At 40.8% G+C, this 23,423-nt stretch overlaps 1 protein-coding gene across 6 annotated transcripts in view; it reads right to left on the bottom strand.

Annotated features, from left to right (window-relative positions):
- Nucleotides 1-23,423, bottom strand: part of STARD13 (StAR related lipid transfer domain containing 13) — a 305,503-nt gene that overhangs the window by 6,915 nt on the left and 275,165 nt on the right. For all 6 annotated transcript variants that reach the window (XM_064504938.1, XM_064504940.1, XM_064504939.1 and 3 more), the window contains 9 exons: nucleotides 23,320-23,383; nucleotides 16,635-18,013; nucleotides 15,060-15,233; nucleotides 12,828-12,987; nucleotides 8,598-8,796; nucleotides 5,439-5,646; nucleotides 4,243-4,357; nucleotides 3,211-3,432; nucleotides 1,187-1,404 (listed from right to left, as the gene is read on the bottom strand). In XM_064504938.1, the coding sequence (XP_064361008.1) occupies nucleotides 1,187-1,404; nucleotides 3,211-3,432; nucleotides 4,243-4,357; nucleotides 5,439-5,646; nucleotides 8,598-8,796; nucleotides 12,828-12,987; nucleotides 15,060-15,233; nucleotides 16,635-18,013; nucleotides 23,320-23,383 (2,739 nt within the window). The remainder of the gene's footprint in view (nucleotides 1-1,186; nucleotides 1,405-3,210; nucleotides 3,433-4,242; nucleotides 4,358-5,438; nucleotides 5,647-8,597; nucleotides 8,797-12,827; nucleotides 12,988-15,059; nucleotides 15,234-16,634; nucleotides 18,014-23,319; nucleotides 23,384-23,423) is intronic.

Below are 23,423 nucleotides of genomic sequence, written 5' to 3'. Positions count from 1 at the left end.
ATATCACTGGTGTAAATCAATAATATTATATGAGAAATTGATTATAAAATAAATTAATTTAGCCCAGTATACTGTGGGCAGGCAAAGGAAACAGTGTAATGTGAGGACTAGTGTTTTCAGATTATACGAAGCTTGCAGAAATATTTAAAAAATCTTCCCCAAGAGTTCCAACAATTCTTATTCCATCAATGTCTACATGTTATTATTCTGTAAAAGAAAACTGAAGTTCATAAGAGGGATGTACTATTATATTTTACTGGGCTCATCTTTTACCTTCTATCTTTGTTCCCTCTAACACAATTCTGACTCACTGGATTATTTCCTTTGTCAAAACTGCTTATTATTTGTCTGGCACATCTTTTCAATCACAGAAAGCAGAGACCAAGAATGGAAATGCACAAAACCATCCTGAAATAAATAACTACAGGATTGACTCCACTGTGAGTGAGATATTTCAGCAACTCCACTATTGCTCCTGGCAAGCAATAGGCCAGGGTTTCAAAGGCAGGATGTGCATAAAAAGGAGTTTTATTTGTCCGTTCTGTATGGGCTCGTAGACAGCGGCAGAGCTGGGGCTGAATCTGGAATGGCAACCTACAGCTGCACATTTATTTGAGAGATCTCATCACCTGGAAGACAGTCAGAATAGATATCTAATACCTCTTTCTCTTCATTTCCACAGGGATTTTTACGTTAGCAAAAGCATTTAGCATTCTTTGTTCTAGAAATACTTCGACTGCAAATCTAATATAATGACTTATATAGTGACCACATAACAACCTCAGCTTAAAAGTATCACCATCTTCTCTACTAAACGTTTGGCTCTTAAACATCAAACATTCCCCAGAGAATGGCAAAAGCAGGGTAAAAAACAATTGGGTTCTATTTGCACTGTTTTGACAACAAACAAAGCTAAGAGAACAGCAGCTATTATCAGACATCTGTTCTAAGGAATAAATGATATTTATGGCCTCAGGAGTATGTGCTGCTCAAATTACATCAGAGAAAAGGTCAGCATGCTCTAGGTGTACAGTTTTAATTCAGTTTGAGAAATAAACACTGCTGCCCAGAAGTAGAGTTCTCTAAGTACAATTATGTGGATGCTAAGGCTGAAATGAGATAAGAACAGATCTTTCTTATACGCACTGTAGGAAGCTAAGATACTGGAGAAGTGCCTTTAGCTTACCTTAGAACAACAAAATCTCGGACGGGATGAGGTGCCATGCTGTTCAAAACGTACTGGTAAACTTCTGTCTGCTTGTCCAGGCTCTCGACAATCTTCCACTGCAAGAAGTCCTCGTCCCAAATGTGGCGTTCTCTCAGCACTCGGTTCAGGACAACTGATGGGGGAGCTTCAACTTCCACGGAAGCTTTCCAAAGCCTTAGGGGGTTCCCATCCCCAACCTAAAGCAAAGCAACAAAAAGAATAAAACCTCATGATTTACAAGCATATGGTCCATGGAGGATAATTGAGGACAAAATCTTGGAACGGACACCTGACTTCAGTGTAAGAAGTGAAGTTGAAGAGCATGCATACTTCCCTGCTATTCATTAGTATTATTGCTATATTTGCTGCTGTTTTTTATCTAAAAACATACATGTACTAGTCCTTGATGGAAAACTGAAGTGATATATTACTTCTGCTCTCACACCAATATAAATTTGGACTAGTTCCCATAGTGTCAGTGGAGCTGCTGTAGTATTTCTGGTATGACAGACACTGTCTCAAGTCCAAAGATCCTAAGTGTAGTAAGGAATATGTGAAGTAACAACAGATGAGTGGAGAGACTGCAACCCAGGCAATCTGATGTGCTAGCTGGGACTGAGGATTGGCTGTGCCAGTTAATTAGTCGAAGGGCAGAACATGGAGGAGCAGAAGACATGATGAATCACTTTTATGCCAGATACACAGATGTTTCCTCATCAAAATAGCTGCAAGAGTAGTATTGGGAAAATAGCTTTTAAAGAACAAAGACACAAACTGCTTGCTAAATCTCACTAGCTCATGGATCCTATTGCTTGTTACACCTCCACAGTGTGTAATGAAGGGAACTGCAAGTGCTGGGGTGTGTTCAAGATGAATGTCCTAAATTCCATAGATACAGCATTTCTGCCTGGTTTTAGGGTTGCCATAACTGAGGCAGCAAACAAACTACTTTGTGAGCACCAGATGTTGTAAGTCTTGCTTTTCTAATCCCTCCCAATCCTGGGGTCCTCACATATGAACTCTAGTGTCCCAGAAACCTCCAACACATCTCATAGACCCAGGATCATCTCCCCAGAAACCCAGCTCCCACCTCTCTCATCTTAAATTTTAAATTAATTTTAAATTTTATTTTATTTTATTTTATTTTATTTTATTATTGTATTATTTATTTTATTATTTTATTTATTTTATTCCCCAGAGCTCTCATTTCTCCAGTTCTCCTGCCGAACAGCCTCAGCTGCTCCTAATCCACTCTATAGCCTCACCTGCCCTTGACCCTAGATGAACACACGGCCCTATTCCCTCCCACCCCTCTCCCACATCCTGCTCCCCATCCTCTCAGCAGCCACTGCTGGTTTGCAGGTCTCCATTCTGCCTTAGTATTTCCAGCAGCCCTGAACTCCTCACTGTCCACAGGGACCCCATGACACCCTCCTCCTGGGTACAGTGGTCTGACTTTCCCTGAAGAACTGACCAAGCCTGGGACAATTTCAAAAATGTTGATAAAGGTTGCAGTCATCAAAAATTCACCTGGAGCAAGAAAAAGAAGATCAAGGATAAGAGCAGACATATGGCTGGCTTGGCCATGTAAAGCCTGAAAAGATCTTTTCATACCTACATTTTGACAGTGTTCTGTGAACTGTAACAAACAAGAGGATACAGTCAGAAACTTTGCTTGTGCCCCAGCTGGAGAACTTAGGCAATATTATCTGTTGTTAACTGTCATCACTCTCTTTGGTTGCATTGTTTCCTCTATCATTTACTTGATCTAGTTTTTGAGACCTTAGTTTGCTTCTGCATGTCTTTCCCTGGAACATCATAATTGAATCACTATCATGTTACATTTTTATTAACTACTTTTAGTGATCTTAAATAAAAGCTATCTGCTTCAGCAGATGAAAGGGTATGCATTTAGCCACATAATAAGTCAATGATGTGTCCCATAGGTAGGCTATATTTTCCTTTGGTTTGTTTACTACTTCTTCCATGTCTCCTGAAATTACCTTTTTGTAGGCGAGTTCTGTGTTCTCTAAACTGGAACATGTGACCCATCCTTTGAATTTCTCTTTTGCTTCTTTCTGGAGAGTCTGCACGAGACTTTCAAGGTACATCTGATAGTTCCCTCCTTCTTCATCCACTTGTTTCCCCAGTTCTTCCAGGGTGGGAGAATGTACTTCAGCATCAACATAGGAGTTTCGAGACTGGGTGACCATCTCATGTGGGACCTGCTCCAAAGAAAGGAGGTAAAGCACAGAGGAAAAATCTCCTGCTGAGAAACTTTCTTAAAGGCAATGTTTACTAGGCTGATGGGACCTTTGGTACCAAATCACAATGAGCCTATCATCTGGAAAGCAAATACCTATTGCTATCTTTGTTTATTATACATGGTGAGCAATCAAGATACTATATTGAAATAGTCAATGGGTCAGCATAGCACTACTCATGCAGAACAGTATCAACTGTATGCCAAAGATGCTGATCAACTGTATGTCAAAATATCTGTGTAACTGATAGACTACTCCTCTAGCCCTCAAAGATGTTGCCTTGTGCTCCTGGGAAAGGGAGATAGGAGCATTCTCTCTCCTACACCTGCAGTGAAAGTAGCTCCAGGAAGGATTCCTCGCCTATGTGATTTGAACTTTCTTCCACAACACAAAGAAATAAAATATGTCAACTTTCCTTTTTGAAATGGATTAGCTTTAACTGAAGTGCTAAAAGCATATAATAAAATTAAATATTAAAATAGCAGATTTTGATTTTAATTAGAGTAAAATTTCCTAATCCTGTAATTTGGGTTGAAAGCTGCCACAGAGTAATTACCTTGCATTTTTAATAGTTGCATCTTTGAATGCTAGAAGGGAACAGTCATAAAGAACTGAGAAAAATAAACTTTAGATGGAACAAGTTTACAAGTAAGTGAAGGACCATCAATCTCTGAACTAATACAAGACAGAAAATGTAAGCATAAATATAAATACTTCAAAGGATGCAGCATTATGTGTCCATGAATAATGCTGTTTGAGTCTCTCACTCACCTCAAAAAGTTTGTTGCATTCCATTATCATATGAGCAAGTCCCTGAGTAGCTGCCAGGTTTTCACTGAGGTCCTTCTGATCTGGTTTCCCTGTTGCATATTTTTTCTGTATCACTCTGTAATTGAATTCAGTGTTTCAGGTAAAAAGAGCTGAATATTTTTAATATGAAAGCAAACATAGTGGCAGGCTGTTCATGAGAGAATAGTCTGTCCTTAGTTTTCATTTATAACAAAGATTGTTCAGACTATGTTGGGCCTTTTTTAAAAGAAAAATGTTTACCTAGAATATTGTTGAGCCAAAGGCAAAAACAGGAAAGATTACATATGTCCTGCATTATGTGTGGTACATTCTGGAGTGGACTTCTAACAGCTATGATGCACAGGGTTTTATGTCATTACTGGTTGAAGTGCTTGCTCCGACACTGGCTGTAAGATTGGACATGAATCTGAGCATATTCCAAATAAGATGGGAAAAGAGGTCAGAAGGGACATGAAGCTGGGACAGCAATGTTTAGCAGGGTAGAGGCCCTGTTTAGTCTATACTTACCATGTTATACCCCATCTTACCATGGCCTGACATGAACTCAGCTCTCCAGGAGACAGAATGTAGGCGGAGAATACACAGAGTGACCAAACATAAATACACTCAGTGGCAAAAGGGGGATTGGGATTTCCTGATCTGCAGCCCCACGCTTATCTTGCTTGTGTCTGATGCCCCCTCAATAAGCATTGTGCTTGCTCCCTGGAAACACCTACTGACTTCTGCAAGGATATGGCTTTACGCCTTGTGCCACTCACTGAAAATCTACATGTTAAAATCCTTTAAAACGTTTTCTCTCTTCACTACAGCCAATCTTCAGCTTCAGCCAGAGCAAAGTCAGGCCTTTGCCCTTTAGAAGCCAGCACTGGTTATACAAAACTCCCTTGTGCCTCACTGAAACTTTGTACGAAAAGCAGGCACTTGCATATTCATAACAGGCAGACAGAAACACCCTGCTGGGGCTCGCAAAAATGCCTTCTGTGCACGTACCAGTGTGTTTTTGGCTCTGTGGTATCGGCTTTACCCTCTCCATGCCCTTCGTAATGTGCAGTGGGAAACAGACACTGCAGAAAATTTTACTCTTTTAGAAACACTGAAAGCAACTTCTTGTATTAAGGCAAGGATATGACTATCTATAGCATTAGGAAGAGACTTACCTTGGGGAGCTTTCCTTCTTCACTATATTAAGGTGGAAGAGGGAAGGGGCCAGGCAAACGGCGATGTTCATGGGAGTCATCTGGTTCTCCTCCACGGAGGTGACATCGCTGAGGAAGCACAGCAGTGTCTGCAAGACCTCCCGGTTCTCGTCTGCCATCAGCATGACGGCTGCCTGCACCGCCTGCAGCCGCTGCTCCGCGGGAACGTCTGAGGAAAGGCACGTGGTTGTCAGTGGGGTCAACCGTAACACCAGATAAGGAGCCCGGAGCAGGCTAAAGTTACCCAGAAATTCACACTTTGGGAACGGCTTTTTAAAGAGCTAAATGAAGGGGCTGAGACCAACTGAATGCTGGAGCCCTGTTGTGTTTGCTCTGCCATCAAGTATAGCATGCCTAGCCAAGTTTATGACATTTCTCTGTTCCTTATGCATTTGAAAGGCTGTTTCCTAAGCAAAAGACTGAACTTCATTTCAAGTTTATGAAGTGAGAGCAATACTCACTACTCATATCTTTGAATGTTACTTTTCAGGTTTCTTTTGTCCCCTGGGAAGACAGTTCAGAAGTCTTAGGAAAGTTTTGGGAAAATACTAACACTTGTGTCCCAGCCCATAAAAGCATTTAATGAAATCAGTAATGGATGTGCTTAAATAGCATCTAAGATGGATTCATTTCTAAAACTACCATAAGTTTTCTCAGTTTAGATTAGGAGCCCTCCTCTAGGTATTACACACACTCTATATAATCGAACGAAAGAACAACAAAAACAGATTTACAGTACAGGGAACGGCCAGCTTTTAAGCTCTTTCTGTTAGGCTTGTGCAAGCGCTTTATTTTAAAAGCTTTCAAACATCAGACAAACAGAGCACAATGCCATGTTTCCACTTATCTGCAAGTGGAAAGGCGAGGTCTTTCTGAGAAGCTAGAGAAGTCTTTGATAAATATGTGTAAAGTGTCTTCTCTCCCCGTATACCCTCCCTGCGCTCCCTCACCTGTGTTCTTGCGCTGGCAAGTCTGATGCATACAGAGGAAGACCGGCCAGACCTTCAAGCCATAGGTAAACACTAGGCAACTGAGGGTTTTCGGGAAATGGAGGGAGTTTCATCAAGGCTATCCCATATAGAGGACCTCACTAATCATCTCATCCCCATTCCCATGGGTTATAACAAATTAAGCCATTCCAGATACATGAACAAAATCCTATCAGAAGTTCAGCGACACCCAGAAAATCAAAAATCCCTTGCCAATATGCTGAGAGGAAAATCCTTTCTAACCTCACATTAGTAATCTGCTAAACAGAATGAATGTGGTGAAAAACTCCCAGTTACAGATTTATTTAATTGCAGACATTATGAAATAGAATTGGTATCCCAGCAATTTTCAACATTTTTCGCTCTGTGAGAGGGGTTCTGTCAGTACTGTCTGAAACAGAAAAATATGTTTGTTGTTGGTCACATAGAAGAAAACACTGCTATCTGTTTTTAATCCAAAATTTTGTTCTCCAGTGTCTAGAAAGCCCATCTTTTCCTTTTGCTAGCCTGGTTTAAATAGAAGCATACATAGTCTGTCTGATATCCTTTAAAACACTTGCGCAGTTCGAGAAAATCTTTCCTAGCACCTTCTTTTCTCCAAAGAGTGAGTTCTTCAGACTTCCTACTGCCATTCCATGTCAGGTTACAGAGTCAGCCCACGCCCCTCTTTACAGCCTATTTTGTTGGCTGGTAGAAATGTTTCACTGTTCAGCCTTCTGGCTGTTGTGAATCCTAATGCCAGGCTCCTGCCTCGAGAATGGGAATTCCTGCCGATTACAGGCCTGACAACACTGAGATCTGCCTTGTTTCTGTCTCTTTGGCAAGGGGATAGTTTGCTTGCAGTCACTCCTATGCTGAGATAGGACATTCCCAGTTTTGATCAAGCAGTAGCTTAAACCTGATTTGTTTCCAAGGGCAGATACAATATGGCCTTCTAGCTGATAAGCTTCTCCTGGGTCACTTCATTTATGGAAACTACTGTGACTGCAATTTTATTAGTACCAAGAATTCCTGTTGCATTCCTGAACATGCTCACTGACGCATGTGTAGGTAGGTGTGACCTGCAACCAGTGGGCATGAAAGAAGAGGGGGAAGAGATGGTCCAAGGCTGGGCACCAACTGTTTCAGTTCGCTAGTGTCCCAAGACATCCTGTATGACCAAATCCACGAAATTTATTTGTGATGCCACCCCTCTGTGTGAAACCAGAATCCCAACACTTCTCTATCACCTAGAGACATGATGATGTTAAATACACCAGGGACTAGGTCTAACATTTTTACGGTAAATGGAGGCACAGAAGTAACTTAGATTCTTTAACACTGGACTTATACAGTATTTAAAAATGGCTGAAACTTCTGCAGCTGAAAAGACTAGACGCACTTCTCTTGAGTGCTTCCAATTAGCTGGCTTAGGGCTGGCTGGGTATGCTTTTCTGTATCGCCACAGCATTGGCTGACTGGTCTTCATAGTGGACACTCTCAAGAACACTCTAATTCCTCTGGCTTTTCAGTGTTTTCCTCATTGTTTATTGTTTATTCCTCCCTCAGTTTGGACAAGAAATACACAGTCATTTCCTGATTTACATGGATTTTGAGCATTCTGGTGCATTTGAGCCTCAGGCTTTGCTGAAGACTTTATATGAAGTCTTCAGTAAATGAAGGCAGCTGCTTTCTTACATGTCCATTTTATGAACTATAATGAAAAGACAAATAATCAAAAGTCCCAGTAAAGCAGGGAATGATACGGGTGCACATTCTCATGGTCAAGTACCACTTTTCCAAGCTCAAAATCTGACAAAAATATGATTCTCTACACTTTTTATGTGCATAGGCAGCCTGTCCTCTTGGCTTTTTTTAAACAGAAAAGACTGATATTTGGAAAGCTTTTTAAGATTTGGATACTGTCTTTCCATTAAAATTCACAGCATTTTGACACTCAGACCTGCAGATAGTTCTAAAGTTCTCTCTGCTAAAGACTCGGAGGGCAGAGAAGTTCTTTTCAGATATCTTGGCGGTGAACAGAAAGAATACAACCCAGTGTTAACAACCTGTTTAAAAGTATTATAATACTTTACTATATAATATATAATAATTTATAAGTATTTATAACAACAAAAGTCTTTCAACTTACACTGGTAGATGTGTAGAAAGGTCTCTCCTAGCTTACTTGTGAGGAGAGGTTCTGGCAAGTCCCTGAAAAACTGCTTTACCATGTCTGCCACGTCATATGCTGACTGGTCTTCATAACTGACATTTTCCGGGGAGCTCTCATTCATCTGACGTAAGGCCTGGATTCGAGATTTCACTCCAGATTTTCGAAACAGACCCACCTGAAGAGGTGCCAGGTTGAGTTGGGTAAAAGGACAATTTATTAAAGAACATAAAAAATATTTATTACAGGAGGCTTCGGTTATTACCAAAGCTACGATAGCTTATTTTACTCTAAGCAACAGCAAGAGAAACATGTTTTGCAGATGCCACAGTCCTAGTTTGCCCACAGTCTCATAAACAACTACATTCTCTGGTGGTAGGACTGTAAGAGTTAATAATTCTGCTGCTCTGTATCAGATCGCAGACAAAAAGTTCAGAGTGCATGTGGTTACGCCGTTGCCTGAAGAGTTTAAGCAAGATCCTTAGCTGATATAAATCAGCGTGGCTTGCTTGGCTTCAGTGACTGTCTGTTGATTTACTCCAGCTGAGAATCTGGTTCCTCATGTTTATTTGGGTATATATTTTGAAAACTAACAAGAAAATACTATGTTCAGCTAAGTAATAAATGCTGTGGCAAAAGATTAGTAGTACATCCTGGTAGAGCTTTAAAACCAAGACCAAATCTATTTTTTCCCCTTCCTGTTCTCTGCTTCCAGCAGTTCCCCCAAATTCCACTAAAAAGCCCAGTTAGAAAGCAGAGGCCGCAAAGGGATTATTTGTGTAGTGTCACCAAGATACATTTTTATCTTGTTTGCTTTCTATTCTAAAGGAAGTGGTAATTCTTAAAATGAGGCCTGTTAGTGCCTTCACAGCAGTGCTGCCCTTTTACAGTAGTTCTCATAAGTGGAATTCCCCCGAGGTGAATTCCTGAGTGTGAACCACTTTATTTATTCCCAAGTGAGTTTACAGTGTTACATTTGGGAAGTATTAGCACTGTTTTCCTTCAGTTTTGCAGAGGAAAAGGTGAAATATTGAGAAAGATCTATAAAAAGGCATTTTTCTGGTTTTGAATTATAGACTTTAGTTCCTCCACGTCTGCTGTCTTGTTAACTGTCAGTTAAGCCTACTGCATGGCACAGTCAACCAACAAAAAATGCAAAGGCAAGGAAATATGCCTTTCATCCTTGTTCCTCTCACTTCTGCCAGCACAGAGTTTACTTAGGTCTATCTTCATCCTGAACTGCCTCTCTAGAATGCTTTTCATGTTCAGCTGTGAGGCATTTAAGTTTTTTTGTTAACTTATATATTAATAACACAGATGATAACATAAATCATGCTATATGCTGTTCTGTGAGAGGATGTATTCACTTACATGGGGATGAACTAGTACGCCAGACTGAAAGCAGTGGCTGTGAGCTGCTGTTTTTCTAAGTCCTTTTATTTATGAGCTCAGTGTTGCTCGTGATCTAAATATATATGTAGGAATTACAGAACTGGAGCTTGCCCTGTGTACATCCCAGTGCATTGTATTTCTGTTCACCGGTGAAGCTCTCCTTAGTTTTGACAAGAGAACCCAAGAAAGAACATCTGGCTCTTTTTATCTGGTTTTCCCTTTCCCTTTCTCTTCCTCCTTTTAAATAATTTCTCCTCTTAGCTACCTGTGTGCTGAAGACACAGGACAATGTTAATTCTATCCAAAAAATAAAATTTTGGCATGTGGTAGATAAATGTGATAGCAAAAAGCCCAGCTCTGTTTCTGATGGAAAGTGTCCTTGCTGGCATTAAGAACCTTTAAAAGCTTACAGCTCAGTCTGATTTGATAGGTCAGACATCAAATCTCATCAAAGCAATCTCCTATTGCACATCACTCTGCTACTCCCAATCTTCCTTTCTGCTTAACGATATTTATTCAAACTTTTATTTTTCTTTTTTTGGAAAAATTCATAATTAATCAAAAGAAGACAGTTCTTCACTTTATAGAGATGTTTTAGGCTCTGTTCTACAATATTACAGACTCATTTTGTAAATAAAATGGGACTACAAATCCAGTGATATATCAGAGACTAGTTTGGCCCAATCTCTTTATTTTTCTCATGCTGTGGATCATCTGCTCTGCAAGCATCCATATGATGCATGACAGAAATAAACATGCAGTTGACAGAGGCAAAGCAGTTTCTATTTCACAAGTTGAAACTGAATAATATATCCTACACATAATGGTGAGGATCCTTATATCATCTCAGACATCTCAATGCCGGGAGCCAGACCTTATAATGGTTTAAAGCAACCTGAACTTTACTGAGTGCATGCAGTAGCAGCAATGCGCAATTCTGCAATGCGCAGAAGAGATACATAAACAAAATGCTGGAGGAGTCTGGAGGCTGCTCAAACCTCTGAGCCAGGCATTATGAGGCTTCAAATTAAATGTGAACAAAGGGAGTGATTGTCATGCAAAAAAGCTGAATTACCTGGAGGTTTTCAGCCCAGAGCTGGGTGGAAACATATTTTCAGTGTTCCCAATCTGTACTTCTCCTTTTTTTATTTTGTACTTATTTTTTTCCCAGTTTCACTTTAGCTAACTTGAATTGGTGCTTCATGTAGCTCTGATGCTTCCCAACAATTAAACCACTCCTCTTGGAGCAGATACTTGCCTCAACTGCTCATGGATTCTCCTTTTGACTGAGTCAAATCTGTTAATAGCTTTTTCCTTCTCTTCTGTTTTTCCTTCCCCTTTACTTTCTCCCACAGTTATTTCCCCTTTCTTTACTCTTTTTCACTATTGCTCTGCACTTAGCTGACAAATCCATCCCTATCTTTGCATCTCCTGCTCCTCATACTTAGGCAAGTGGCTTCTCCTCCAGTTTCATCACTGATTCCAGGCCTGCTGCAATATTTTTTTTCACTATGTTTTTTACAATTCAGTACACAAACTCAGATTACCACAGAGATAACCATGAGTGTTAGCTACTGCATACATTGTTTCTACCTTTCTCTATCCATTTTCCCCTTCTATCTACTGTTAATACATTCTCAACAGCCTATTCTTCCACTCCTTAACTCCCACACTACATACAGAAGGCAGAATTCATCTTACCTCATTTTAGACATCTGCAAGTTAGGTGTCAAGGTCTGGCTACTACATTTGACTTTTACAGTAAACGAGAGAAATGGTGGGAAATGCCTATGTCTTCCCACTGGCTGTAAAGGGAGTCTGCAATGATTCACAGCTAGACATTTAATTTTTAGATTTTTGTTTTGGGGAGGATGCCTGTCATCGACCACAATGACCTGAACAACAACAGAACAGTGATCAGAAATGGAAAGATTCAGAACAGGCCACTTCCACTCTTTTTGTGTGCACAGAGCTAGGAAAGCAGTAAAGTTTCTAAAGTAAAATGCTGGTTGCTCCTTTTGAGCTTACAGCTACCAATTACAGAAGAGGTCATATGACATGACGCTAATAACAGTAGAGGACTGAACCCAGTGAGCCAGAGGGTTTCTCCCAGACCTATGTTCATAAGGATGCATATCCTTATCCTTAGGGGAAGAACAGTAAAAATATGATTGGTATGTCCCTACTCAGTAGCTAAAGGCAAGCAAAAAGTTTGAAATACTTTGAGCATGTGCATCTCCCTACTGGCTTGCTGCAGCTAACAACACTGTAAAAGGAAACATACGGTAATGGCTTTGCCGTTGAACCCCACTGACCTAACTCTATCTGGGTATATCTGGCTTTGTCAACAGAACGCTTGGAATATTTTGCTGAGTTTGCTCTCTATTCTTAGATAGTTCTTTCGTTGTCAAGTAAATAAAACCTTTTGTACCATATCTTGTGAAATGATGAATGTGTTTAACTCTCACTAGCAACAGTCAAGCGTGAGCAGTGTGGATATCAGCAAAAACTGAGAGTGTTAAGCTCTTCCCGGGACTGATTCAATAGAGGTGAAGATTCCACCTCATTCTTTGACATATGCTATTGTATACAAATCAGTGGGACTCTTATAGCTACAAGAATTCAACAAATTAGTTGAATGCAAATCTCAAAACGGCAACCATTGGTATTAGTACCAAGGATCAAATCACCAGAGGAGATTTGGACTGACATGAACAACATGAGATATAGCAATCTTATTCTGGTACTAAAAAGGTTCACCACTGCTTGCTTAGGGTGGTTTTACAGTCAATTAAGTCCCTGGAATAAAGTTTATACCTGATCTAGACAGGTGCTGCGTAAGTAGCGTAGTGCTTGCTGTATGCTCTGGGGAAGAGGCTGTCCGGTTCTCTGGACATGAACTATCAAAGGCACACCAAAGACGTTCTTGTCCTTGTAGTCAGGGACTTTCATCCTCTTCATGAACTTTGGCACAGACCTGAAAATCGACACAAACAGATTGCATGAAAATATCAGAATATTTACAGTCTGTCTGAGTAACGCTGCTGGGAGAAATTGGTAGCTAGGAAGGCCTCCTATTTTATAAAGATGGTCAAATGATGTTAAATGTACATTAGGTGGGCACTTTACAGTCTGTACAGTTTATGGATTTCTTGATCACTTTTATAGGTAGATGGCCTCTGGCTCTAAGATACAGCAAAACAACCATTCTAACAAAAAACAACCATGCAGTTGTCATCCAGCTGAAGCCAAAGTGGTTTAAAACATCCAACAGGGACTCAAATGAAAAGCACAGCAAAGTATAGCAGAGAAGGTAACTGAGAGAAAAGGAGGGTCAGTCCTCTAATGTGCTGAATGATTTTTCATCTATTCAAACTATCAGTTTCATGATTTAGCATTTCTGTTGCCTAAAAATTTAAAGTAAAAATGATACTGGGAAATCCTTATGTGCCAAGTCGATCCCTGGTGTTACCCAACTGATTTCTAGTTAAGTTACTTTAGCGAAGCTGGTGAGCTTGCTTTCTTCAGTAAATGATGGTGCAAATGAGAAGAGACCAGTTTCCCTTTGTGGGAGTCATGACTGCAGTGGGATTAAAAAGGTGGATGAATATGACCCAAATATGACCAAGATTTTCTCTTCTGTGTGGGAAGGAGATACACCTTGGATTAAATGACCTACTGAAGGGTATAGAATACAACTTTACAGCTATTTAGAATCTCACTGCTTATAAATCCTTAGAGACTGATTATACAAACTGAAGAAATATTTGTCCGGAGGGAAAACCTTTGTACAAACAGCAGGATCTACTATTTGCTGTATTCTAGTCTGCTTATTTGGAATTGGTTAAGGTGAGATTTATCCTCTGGCTGTCTGTACAGCCAGAGGAACTGCACCAAAGCAGAACAGCAGGCTGGGGGTTCATCTTATTTAATTTTAGCTATGTAAAGGACATTTACAAAGAGTTTGCAGTCCCGACTGCCTCTATACCCATTTTGGAGGGATGCACTTTTGGAGGGTCACCCAACCCCCCCATCTTGAGTAGAATAAGTTGCCTTTGGGGTAGCCTGTCTTTTTCCACTGACAACAGAGCCAGCTGACCTGACTTGCTCAAACTAGACTTGTAACTTTTTGGAGTGGCTGGTGTTAGTGAAGTGGGTCACACGTGCAGTTCCTTATATCTATTTTTCCATTTCTAAAAGTAAATTTACCTTATCTAGCTCACAGCACAATTCAGTGGGATATTGGTGAAGCACACTGAACGTGGAAAGCACAATACAAATGTTAAGTCATATTATTTTGGGACTTAATGTCTCTGAGTACTTAGGAAAGTTTCTATTATCTTTTTGGTTATTTCTCAGATACTGATAACCTCTTATGTATGTTTATTTCCATTCCAGGATACCTCAGTCTAAATGCCCTCCTCAGGGTTAGCATACTATTAAACAGGAAGGCTTCTGTAGCTGGTTGCACTCAAAGGAGACCCATTGCCAACCTTCATGTCCATCTGCCCTTAACTCTACAATCTGAGTGCCCAGGTAGCTGTTACAGCTGCAAGCAGCCCATTACACAAATCCATACCTAGGTTAAAGCTTGCATCTTTCGATCTCAAGAGAAAAGTCGTCTTATCCAGTTATAACTATTCTTTTAAAGCACAAAGAAGGCAATATTGCATATGTGAAGTATTATCAGCAGCTGTTTCTTTTTGAATCACAAAATGAATTTTGGGGAAGACTTATTTTAAACATTTCCTTCTTTTAATCACTCTCTCCTATTCCTGTTTATTTTTCTGGAACTTGAATGTTGTTAGAGAGGCTGGAGTTGTCTCACTGTTAGAGCACAGGAATGAGGTCAGATCTCTAGGATCTATTTCTGACTTTGCCACTGAGTCACTAGGCAGCTATGGATTAAAAGAGACAGTTCCAAATTCTGCAGTTAAAGTAAATTGTTCCTCCTAACTCTATTTATTGAACTTACAGTTAGAATTTTAGAATTAGGAGAAATTCCTTTCTTCTAAATATATCTCTTTTCCAGTTACCTATTGTACTCACCAGGTCCAGCCATGCTTGTTTGACATGGAGTATTTTTCCATGATGGCAGTAAGACGAAGTAGAGAGAATTTTTGCAGTAGATTCAGTTGGGCTGCTGACTGATTACTGATGTGAAGTGATGCTATGGAGTGGCTCAGGCGATGAGAGATTTGGAAACTATGCCACCGTAACCGCCTTTAGCAAAAGAAACAATAGAAATTCAGACACTTAAGTGCTTTAATTGGGCAGAAAAAGGTGGTATACGGTGAGAAAAGACTGGGCAATATATAAACAAACATACACATATACACACACTTATGGCTCATGGTGTGGCCACTGAAAGAAAATGTAGCTTGGAGGCAAATGAAACAATCTGCTTAGTTTGATCGCTTAATTTTGGAAATGGCCAAGCTTTGATTTTTTTATGCTAGATTCAAAGGAGATGTGGGTCCCTTTTATGCACACAGGGAAGCAGTGTTGCCTGTTATGTTCTTTTGCCCACACATTTCCAACAGGATGTGGGAGATCCAGATTCAAATATTCTCTGCCTGACTCAGAACTGGGACGTGATGCCTGGTCCCTCACCTCCCAGGAGACCAGCATGACCACCAAGGTATTTAGAGATGACGTTCTCCAAATCTCTCTGTTATAAAATTGTTGAAGGATCTTTTGTAGCAGGGTTTGAATCCTGTGTCTCCTAGGTAAGAACCATAACCACCGGGCTATTGAGCTATTCTCATCTTCTCTTTACTCCAATAAACTGTCTCTATGTACTGGATATATTGGAAACAACTCATTTCAGTTTCTTGTTTTGTTAAACATGAACCTTGGCTCAAATCCCATAAACTTTGGCACTGCTTATTTACTTAGTAGTTTCCTCGAGTTCGCTTGCTTGTGATGGTGGTGAGCAAGCATGGGTGGAAGTAAACCATGGCACAGCAGAATCTTGTGTGAGGACGTGACAAGACTGACACCAGATCAAAAAGTGCCAAGTATTTTCTCACTGCTTCCACACATATGAACCCACCCTACACACAGCAGTATGGATCCAGAAAGAATTTCACCTAGAACAGTGGAACTCATCCTTCTATTTCATAACAAGTCTCCAAACTATTAACAAAATCCTGCTCTTCACTTTTATTAACAAGTTAATTGTATATCACCATTTCATCCAGCTGCATAAGGGAGTAAGGGAGTGAGGGCAGGGTAAGGTAGGTTCTCTGTGAGAACAAAGGGCCACAATTTTAAAGCAGATCAGTGCATAAAAACATACATGAGGCTACTGACATGTACATACGGTCTGCAATGTATACAGGGTCTTCTTTTATAATAGGATGGATCATGGGAGAAAAAATATGCCCTAATTTACACTGTTTCTCCATTGATTCCACATAAGAATTTCCAGAGGAAGATGTCCTTTCCCCAGAAGTACTCCTTTGCCCTGAGAAGTCCTTTTCCTCATACAGGACAAGTACAACTATATACTTTGTGACGCCTACGCTGAAAGCCTCTCCTTCATTGTAACGTATTTCACAATCTATCATTTTGTTAATAGAAGAAAAAAGATGGAATTGTGTACAGAATCTCGTTACCTACCTGCTTGGCCTTGTGAGAGATGCTCCCACCCCAGAGTCTCTCCTGTCCCTAACACCAGTGGCTTCTGACTCATTCAGGGATGTTCCATCTCTGTCCATGTCACTTGGTGTGGTCCGGCCATCAGAGACAGAGTTCCCTTCAAAATCAAGTGTGATCTGTGTGGGTGACTGGAAAGGCAATGATGGAGATTCCTTCATGGACATGTCATCAACTGGCAGACCTGGCAACACGTTCTTTGACCAGCCATCTACCACCTCCTGGAGTCCATTGACATGCTGCAAAATGTCATCTAAATGAGGAAAAAGGACATCTTTCTCCAAGTCCAGGAGGTCCCCAGTACTGGCATACAAGTGGGAACCTGGCACATTGTCATAAATACTAACTCTGCTCTCTTTTGGACAGCAAGCCATCAATCCAGCCTCTTTTGGAGTAGAGCAGTTCTGTTTTCCCAAAGAGATGCTGCCTGTCCTCCAGTTTACATTATTACTGTTGTCTGTAGGTGAAAGACTTTCAATAGAAAGCGCTTTTGGGAAGGTCCCCGGTTTGTGGTCCTTGGGAATATGCACAACCAGGTTCTCTTGGGAATGAAATTCATTTTTTCGGTTTTGGTCTACCACTTGCCGTAAGGCTGTTCCTGCCAGAACATCTAGGTCCTCCAAGTACATCCCACCTCTCTTGTTTGCTTCATGATCTTTGCGTTCCTTCAAACACGGTGTGCTCACCCCACTGCTGCTGTTTTCGGACTGACTGCTGTCACTGCTGGATTTGGCAGAAAAGGAGAGTCCTCTTTTGACTGAATCTTGTCCTAAGTTTTGGAGATCGCCATTGACTATCTGTACACAGTGCATGTCTTTCAAGGATTTCGGCTCATATTGAAGAACTGGTCCACTTATCTCTAAAGGACCTGTTCTCCCTGAGCCTTTTAGCTTTCCATGCACACCTTTTGCTTTTAGTGTCTCCATGCGTTTCAGAAAGGTTTTTGCTTTTGTTCGTGTTGGTTTCTCATTCTTCAGGTTGTCCTTGGGGGCCAGGGCAGCGCTTACTAAAGTGGTGTCTTGCAGAAGTGTGTTTTCTACATCATGCTGGCCAGAGCAGTCGCAGAACTCCCTGCCAGCGCTGCTGATGCCAGACTGACTCCTGTTGTCACTTCCCCCACTGCTCTCACTGTGAATAGATGAGATCTCAGGTTCGCTCAGATCTGTAAGGACACTCTCACTGCTTGTTGTATTTTTCATTTTAATGTCCCCAGAAGACCCATGTCTGTCTGATCGGTGAAAAAAAGCATCAATGTCGTCCACTCGAGACCATCGCCTGCTGGTTCTTTGGAAAGTCCATTTATTACTGATAGCACAGAGATCTTCCTCATCTGAATCTTCACTCTGGAAAACAGCAAGTAGCATGTGTTAAGATCAGGTACTTTTACTCATTATTTTGCATTGATATGCTCAGGAGAGAAACAGGTGGTAAAGGCGCCATGCATCTAGTCTTGTGGGATATTGGTCATCAGTCCTTTCATTCCAGGCTTTATCATTTCCCTGTAAAGACTGCAGTGAGCATGTTCATGAGTAAAGACTAAACTCCTGCTCTTCGTTGCAGAGGTCATGAGTGGACTGGCTGTGCAACAGCAGTGCCTCTCAGCTTCTGTTGGGTGGTTTGCCTATGCACTAACATGGGCAGGACTGTTCAGAATAAAGAGAAGGTTTTGAAAGGTGCTCGTAGGTGGATCCTGACTTGCAGGGATGGTGCTAAGATACACACAGGAAAGACTGGGGAGTAGCTGGGAACTAGAGCAACGTGGGTCCATTTAAGCACCCAAGACAGTAAATATCCTGTGATGCACTTACTTTTGCAGTGAGAAGTAAGTAAACATTTCCAATAGCAGCAATAAACCTCACAGATGATGTAAATCTTACAACATCTATATTTCAGGAACCTAACTACAGACACATGGCCACAATGCTTAAAATAACAGTAAAATATATATATATATTTGGAGGTATTACTTTGGGTGGATGAGGGGGAAGGCGAAGCAAGGTGGCAAAGACAGCTGACAGCTGGGGAGGAGTGGGCAGGGGAAGAGGCACAGCTTAGTCCTGCCCAGCATGTGCGTATGGGGAAGCGTCCACACCCTGCAGCAGGGACAACCTCTGCCTTCATGCCTTTGCCAGCAGGAGGGACCCCAGGACCAACGACCCTCGTGCTGCCCCATGTTCCCAGATCTTCTCCTGCTTTCCAGATAGTGCAGAAGCAGCACCGCAGCCCTCCCTGGCTGTCTCCTGGCCCCAGCCCTCAGCCTCGAGCATGCAGCTTTGTGCTTATGCGATGCCAGGAGCTAATCTGCAATGCAGACAACATCTACCATGATAAAATATGGATAAAAAAGCTCCTCCTATGACATTTTTCTCATCTGTTTGCCCAAATGAGAAAGATACATCTTCAGCATGAAGTGGGAAGTTGTTGTCGAGCTCACAGTTCTCTAAGGATGTGAAGCCCGCAGCTGCTAATGAGTATCCTTCCCTTGACTTTGAACCAGGTTTATACGGCATTATTCCTGTACATTTGTTTTAAGGCAGAACAAACTAACTTCACCTACATGACATCCAAACAGCTCTTCACATTCTTGGAAGCAGTATGAAGGCAGTAAAATATGACAGGCTGTCAGACTAAAATGAGGTGCTAAACCAAAAAGACTATTTTGGGACTGGAAAAAAATCTCATTTTAAGAGTCTATTATTAGAAATATTTTTTCTATGAAGTTTTGATGGTAAAGTTATCTTCTGTCTCTGACTAGATCTCCATTGGCTTGTCTAATTGAAAAATGTAAAACAAATTTTAGATGAACCTCCAAATCTTAAATAATGCTAAACCTCAGAAGCTGAAGACTGTGATCAGTAGCGTGTCAGGTCTCCCTAATACCATAAGCTTTTGCCAGTTCATCACTTTAAGTTGCCAGGTGTTTTAGATCTTGTCCAAATTATAAAATAAAATATTGTTGTGAAACAAGCAATTTTGAGTTTAGACACTGCTGGTTTATGTGTTATGTTGAGGTGTGCAGTCCTTCTTCAGCTGATATTAGCTCATAGGAATGAACAGATGCCTTAATTCTGCTGCTAGCTACAGAGAAAAATTAAGCAGCTAGAGAAGCAGCAGGAAAGGAGGTAGAGATGGCTAATACTACTTTGATCATTTTGTCTGCAGGAAAGAGCAGAATACTAGAGAGCTCTACCTTCCGCTTCAGCTCGACAGTTTGCTGCTAAAATGAGTATATGCGAGAGGACTGCACACACGCAGACACTTAAAAATCCATCTATTGTGGTCTTAGTAGTGCCACAAAGTGGATATTTTAAAAACCGCAAGGGCATGTATTTTTAAATATTTAGCAGTGTTAATTATATCTACAAAGCATACTGCTGCTGAAGCATTGATGGCACCAGCCAATAGGATAAAAATATATTTTTTTATTTATTGTAATCCCCAATATACCAAAAGGACCCTAAACAAGATTCTTGGCTGACACAAATCCCTGTAGCTACACTGACATTACTGTATGAACTGACAGGATTTAGCCTGTATTTTCTACAAGTTGGAATCGATTAAACTAGCTAAAGTGCTAGAGACATTGTGAAAAACACCAAGAGGAGAGCAGAGACTAGGAGAAGACAGAAATAAACATAAATTTGGTCGTGAATCTAAATTATTTTTAGAGGAAAGTAAGTTTTAAGTTTTAGAGGAAAATAAGTTTTAGGGTTTTTTTAAGTAGGTAGAGATGAACAGAAATGGATATTGGTATTGAACAAATTGTTCATCTAACCACAACACAGGCAGGCACAGTCTGCCCAAGAATCAGTCAGAAAATACAGAGGGTTTTCTCTGTTGAAATTTCCAGTTAATATGAAAAAAGTTTTTTTTTTTAATTTGTAATGAAACAGGCTTGTTGTGTTTCATCTGAAGGAAAATTAGACAAATGAAATATCTGCAATCTGAAAGGCTGCCATGGTGACTCACTCCAAATTCTGCCGCACTGTGTGTCCTGTGACACAATGTGTTTTCTGTGCAATGGCTTCAGGAGAAATTCTGGAGCCCACAAACATCCTGAGTGACCCACTGTTCTTGTTAGATATCAGAGTGCCCCGACAAATGAGATAGTCCTGAAAAATGCAGAGAGCACTTTGCCAGCCGACGTGCTGCCAGCCATGGTGACAGTGGGTCAAGAGTAGGTCTGAAAGTAGCAATTCATTTTACATAGATTGAGTACTATCTTGTAGTAGTGACTGTAAATTTCTACTGACCTAGGTTGAATTCAAGTACATGACTTTGAAGCATATTCAAAAGTCCCTTTAATGCCATTATGTTTGAGAAGATGAGAAGGGGCAAGTTTCTTGAGGAGTGACTGATAACATTTCCCAAAGAGAAAGAGTTTTTGATTCACAGATTTGTCACAGCTGGTTTAAAATAGTACGGCTTTTTGACTGCGGGTGTACTTTCCTCAGATTGAGAGGGACGCTAACAAAAGACAAAAAGTAGGTTTATTTGTCATGGAATTTTGCCACATTTTTCCAGCTGGGGGCAGGAATTCTCATAAATCGACAGCTGCAGAAGGCAGTTAATCCAAAGACTAATCTTTGTCTGTCCAAATCACTTATGGACATATTTGCGACATATATATGTGAGGATTTCTCTGTGCTTCTCAGTGAGGCTATGGCAGGAGAGCAGCTAACTCCCTGCAGAGTGAACATACCTCTTAGCATGAAGCAGGTGGGAGAGCTGGCTGCGGGAAACACTCACCCCTTGTTGGCTTTCACAGTGACCTTCACTGGTAGCTTATTTAGCCATATTTTGATGAAATACTCAAGCAGCTGCATGGGTCCTGCGCAAACCTGTTATGCTGAACCTCCAAACCAAGCTGATTGTGCACTTTGTCATTCAGAAGGCCACAAAAAATTTAGGAAAGGCAGTATCTATAGTATCACTAAAAAAGTTTACTTGAGTGAATGTTTGGTTCCAGCCCCAATTTCTAGCTTTTACATTGACCTTTCATTTTCTCTCGTTACCAGTCTCTCCTGCCTCTCCTCCTCCCTCCCACATCCTCTCTGTGTCTGTTGTCGCAAATCTCAGCCATTTCCTCTTTCTGTACTCTGGTTCTCTCTGGCCTCATGCATGTACGGACCCAACTAGTACGGACCCAACTAGTTTCTGTCCCACTGAATAGGTAGCCAAGTAAGACAGTCTCACTTCCATAGCAAAATACTGGACTTCTGCAAGCACAGCTGATGGCTTCAATCCATTCAGAACAGTGAGGAGTGGCAGCAAGTTTTAGTCAGAGCAAAGATAATGAGAAAATTCCCCCTTTTTTTTTTCCTGATATAATCAGGAGCTTAAAGAAGCAAGCAAGCAAGCGAACATACAAACCTCCCAAGAAAAACAAAATACTTGTTGAAGGGAAAGACAAGAACAAGAACAGAAAATAAAATTTCCACAGGACAATCAGCATTCATGCGTATGCTGCTTTTTGCAATTCTGTCCCTTGTACAGCTCCAGTGTCTCTGCTTGTACTCATGTACATGTGCACACACAACAAAAAAGAAATCACTCCAAGCAGGTCAATGATTCAAGGGATTTAGTGAGTTCACTCTTTCTGAATGAGCTCAGTCTCTTCCTATAGCGACTGCCTGCCCACGTTATAAAGTTAGCATTGTAGTCAGGGGATTTCACTGTTCATTCTGTCAGGCATGATGTGGGTATTTGATGTGGAAAGTATTGGCACTTATCAAAGACACAAAAATCCATCAGGTCTGAAGCTGTGAAGAGATGGGATCCCTGTGGTTTCACTGAATGGACAAAATGCATGCTGAAGAGGCTACATACACAGAAGAACAAATGGACATGTGCACAAGGTGACAGACTGTCCAGACATTAAATCATTTTTGTCCAAGTTCCCTCACACACTGAATAGGGTATAAATAGACTGAATTTGCAATGATACCAAAAGTGCAACTCTTAGAGGTAGTTTTCAAAAAGCGCTAGACAAACTTTCTAAGGAAGGAAAAACATATACCAAGATTTCTCAGCGTCAACGATTACCATTGTACACTGCTGAAGAGCCTTGGGGAATTTGTGACTAGAAAACCAAATGTTCAGCAGTTCTGCTGGACATGTTACAAAATTCTCAAAATCAATAGGCAGTTTCTGCATTCCTCCCTGAAACCCTTTAAGCCTCAAATAATTCCCATGTTACACAGGAGTTTGTAAGGATGACAGGGTTTATTTTCATATTCTTAACTGGGAATAAGTCAGTACAAGAAATAAAGAAAAGCTGTTGTTTTCATTTGAGGAGCTTTCATTTTTCCCTAGCAGGATTTTCCACTGTGTACTCACATGGCATTGGCAAACAAGCCAGTGTAATGAAAATACACTGTCTTTTCACCCACTAACTTAAATTGCACACACATAAAGTTTTAAATACTGCATGTGCCCTTTTAACACACGTAGTTTTGTTCCTGCTGTACTAGTCAGTTTTTTATTTTCCTTTTGTATTTTCAAGATGCAGCAAATTTTTGCCCTTCCAGAAAATGCTGACACACATGTTCAAATATGCTTAACTTACTTTTAAGAGTATTACTGACTTTGGGGAGCTCTTATTACAAAACTCTGAACAAAGCCAGCACATTTCAAGACGTTTTCTTACCTTTTTTCTTTGTAAGTTCACATCGAGTTTCATTGAGGCGCACTTGTTCAGTGTGTTCAGTCGTCTACAGGGTAAAACAAATTCAAAAGATTAGCAATCTCTGA

Source organism: Dromaius novaehollandiae, chromosome 1, assembly GCF_036370855.1.
Source record: "Dromaius novaehollandiae isolate bDroNov1 chromosome 1, bDroNov1.hap1, whole genome shotgun sequence".
In the NCBI taxonomy this organism is placed as follows: domain Eukaryota; kingdom Metazoa; phylum Chordata; class Aves; order Casuariiformes; family Dromaiidae; genus Dromaius; species Dromaius novaehollandiae.
The sequence above is the reverse complement of the archived record's forward strand: the minus strand, read 5'-3'. Positions and strand labels throughout refer to the sequence as shown.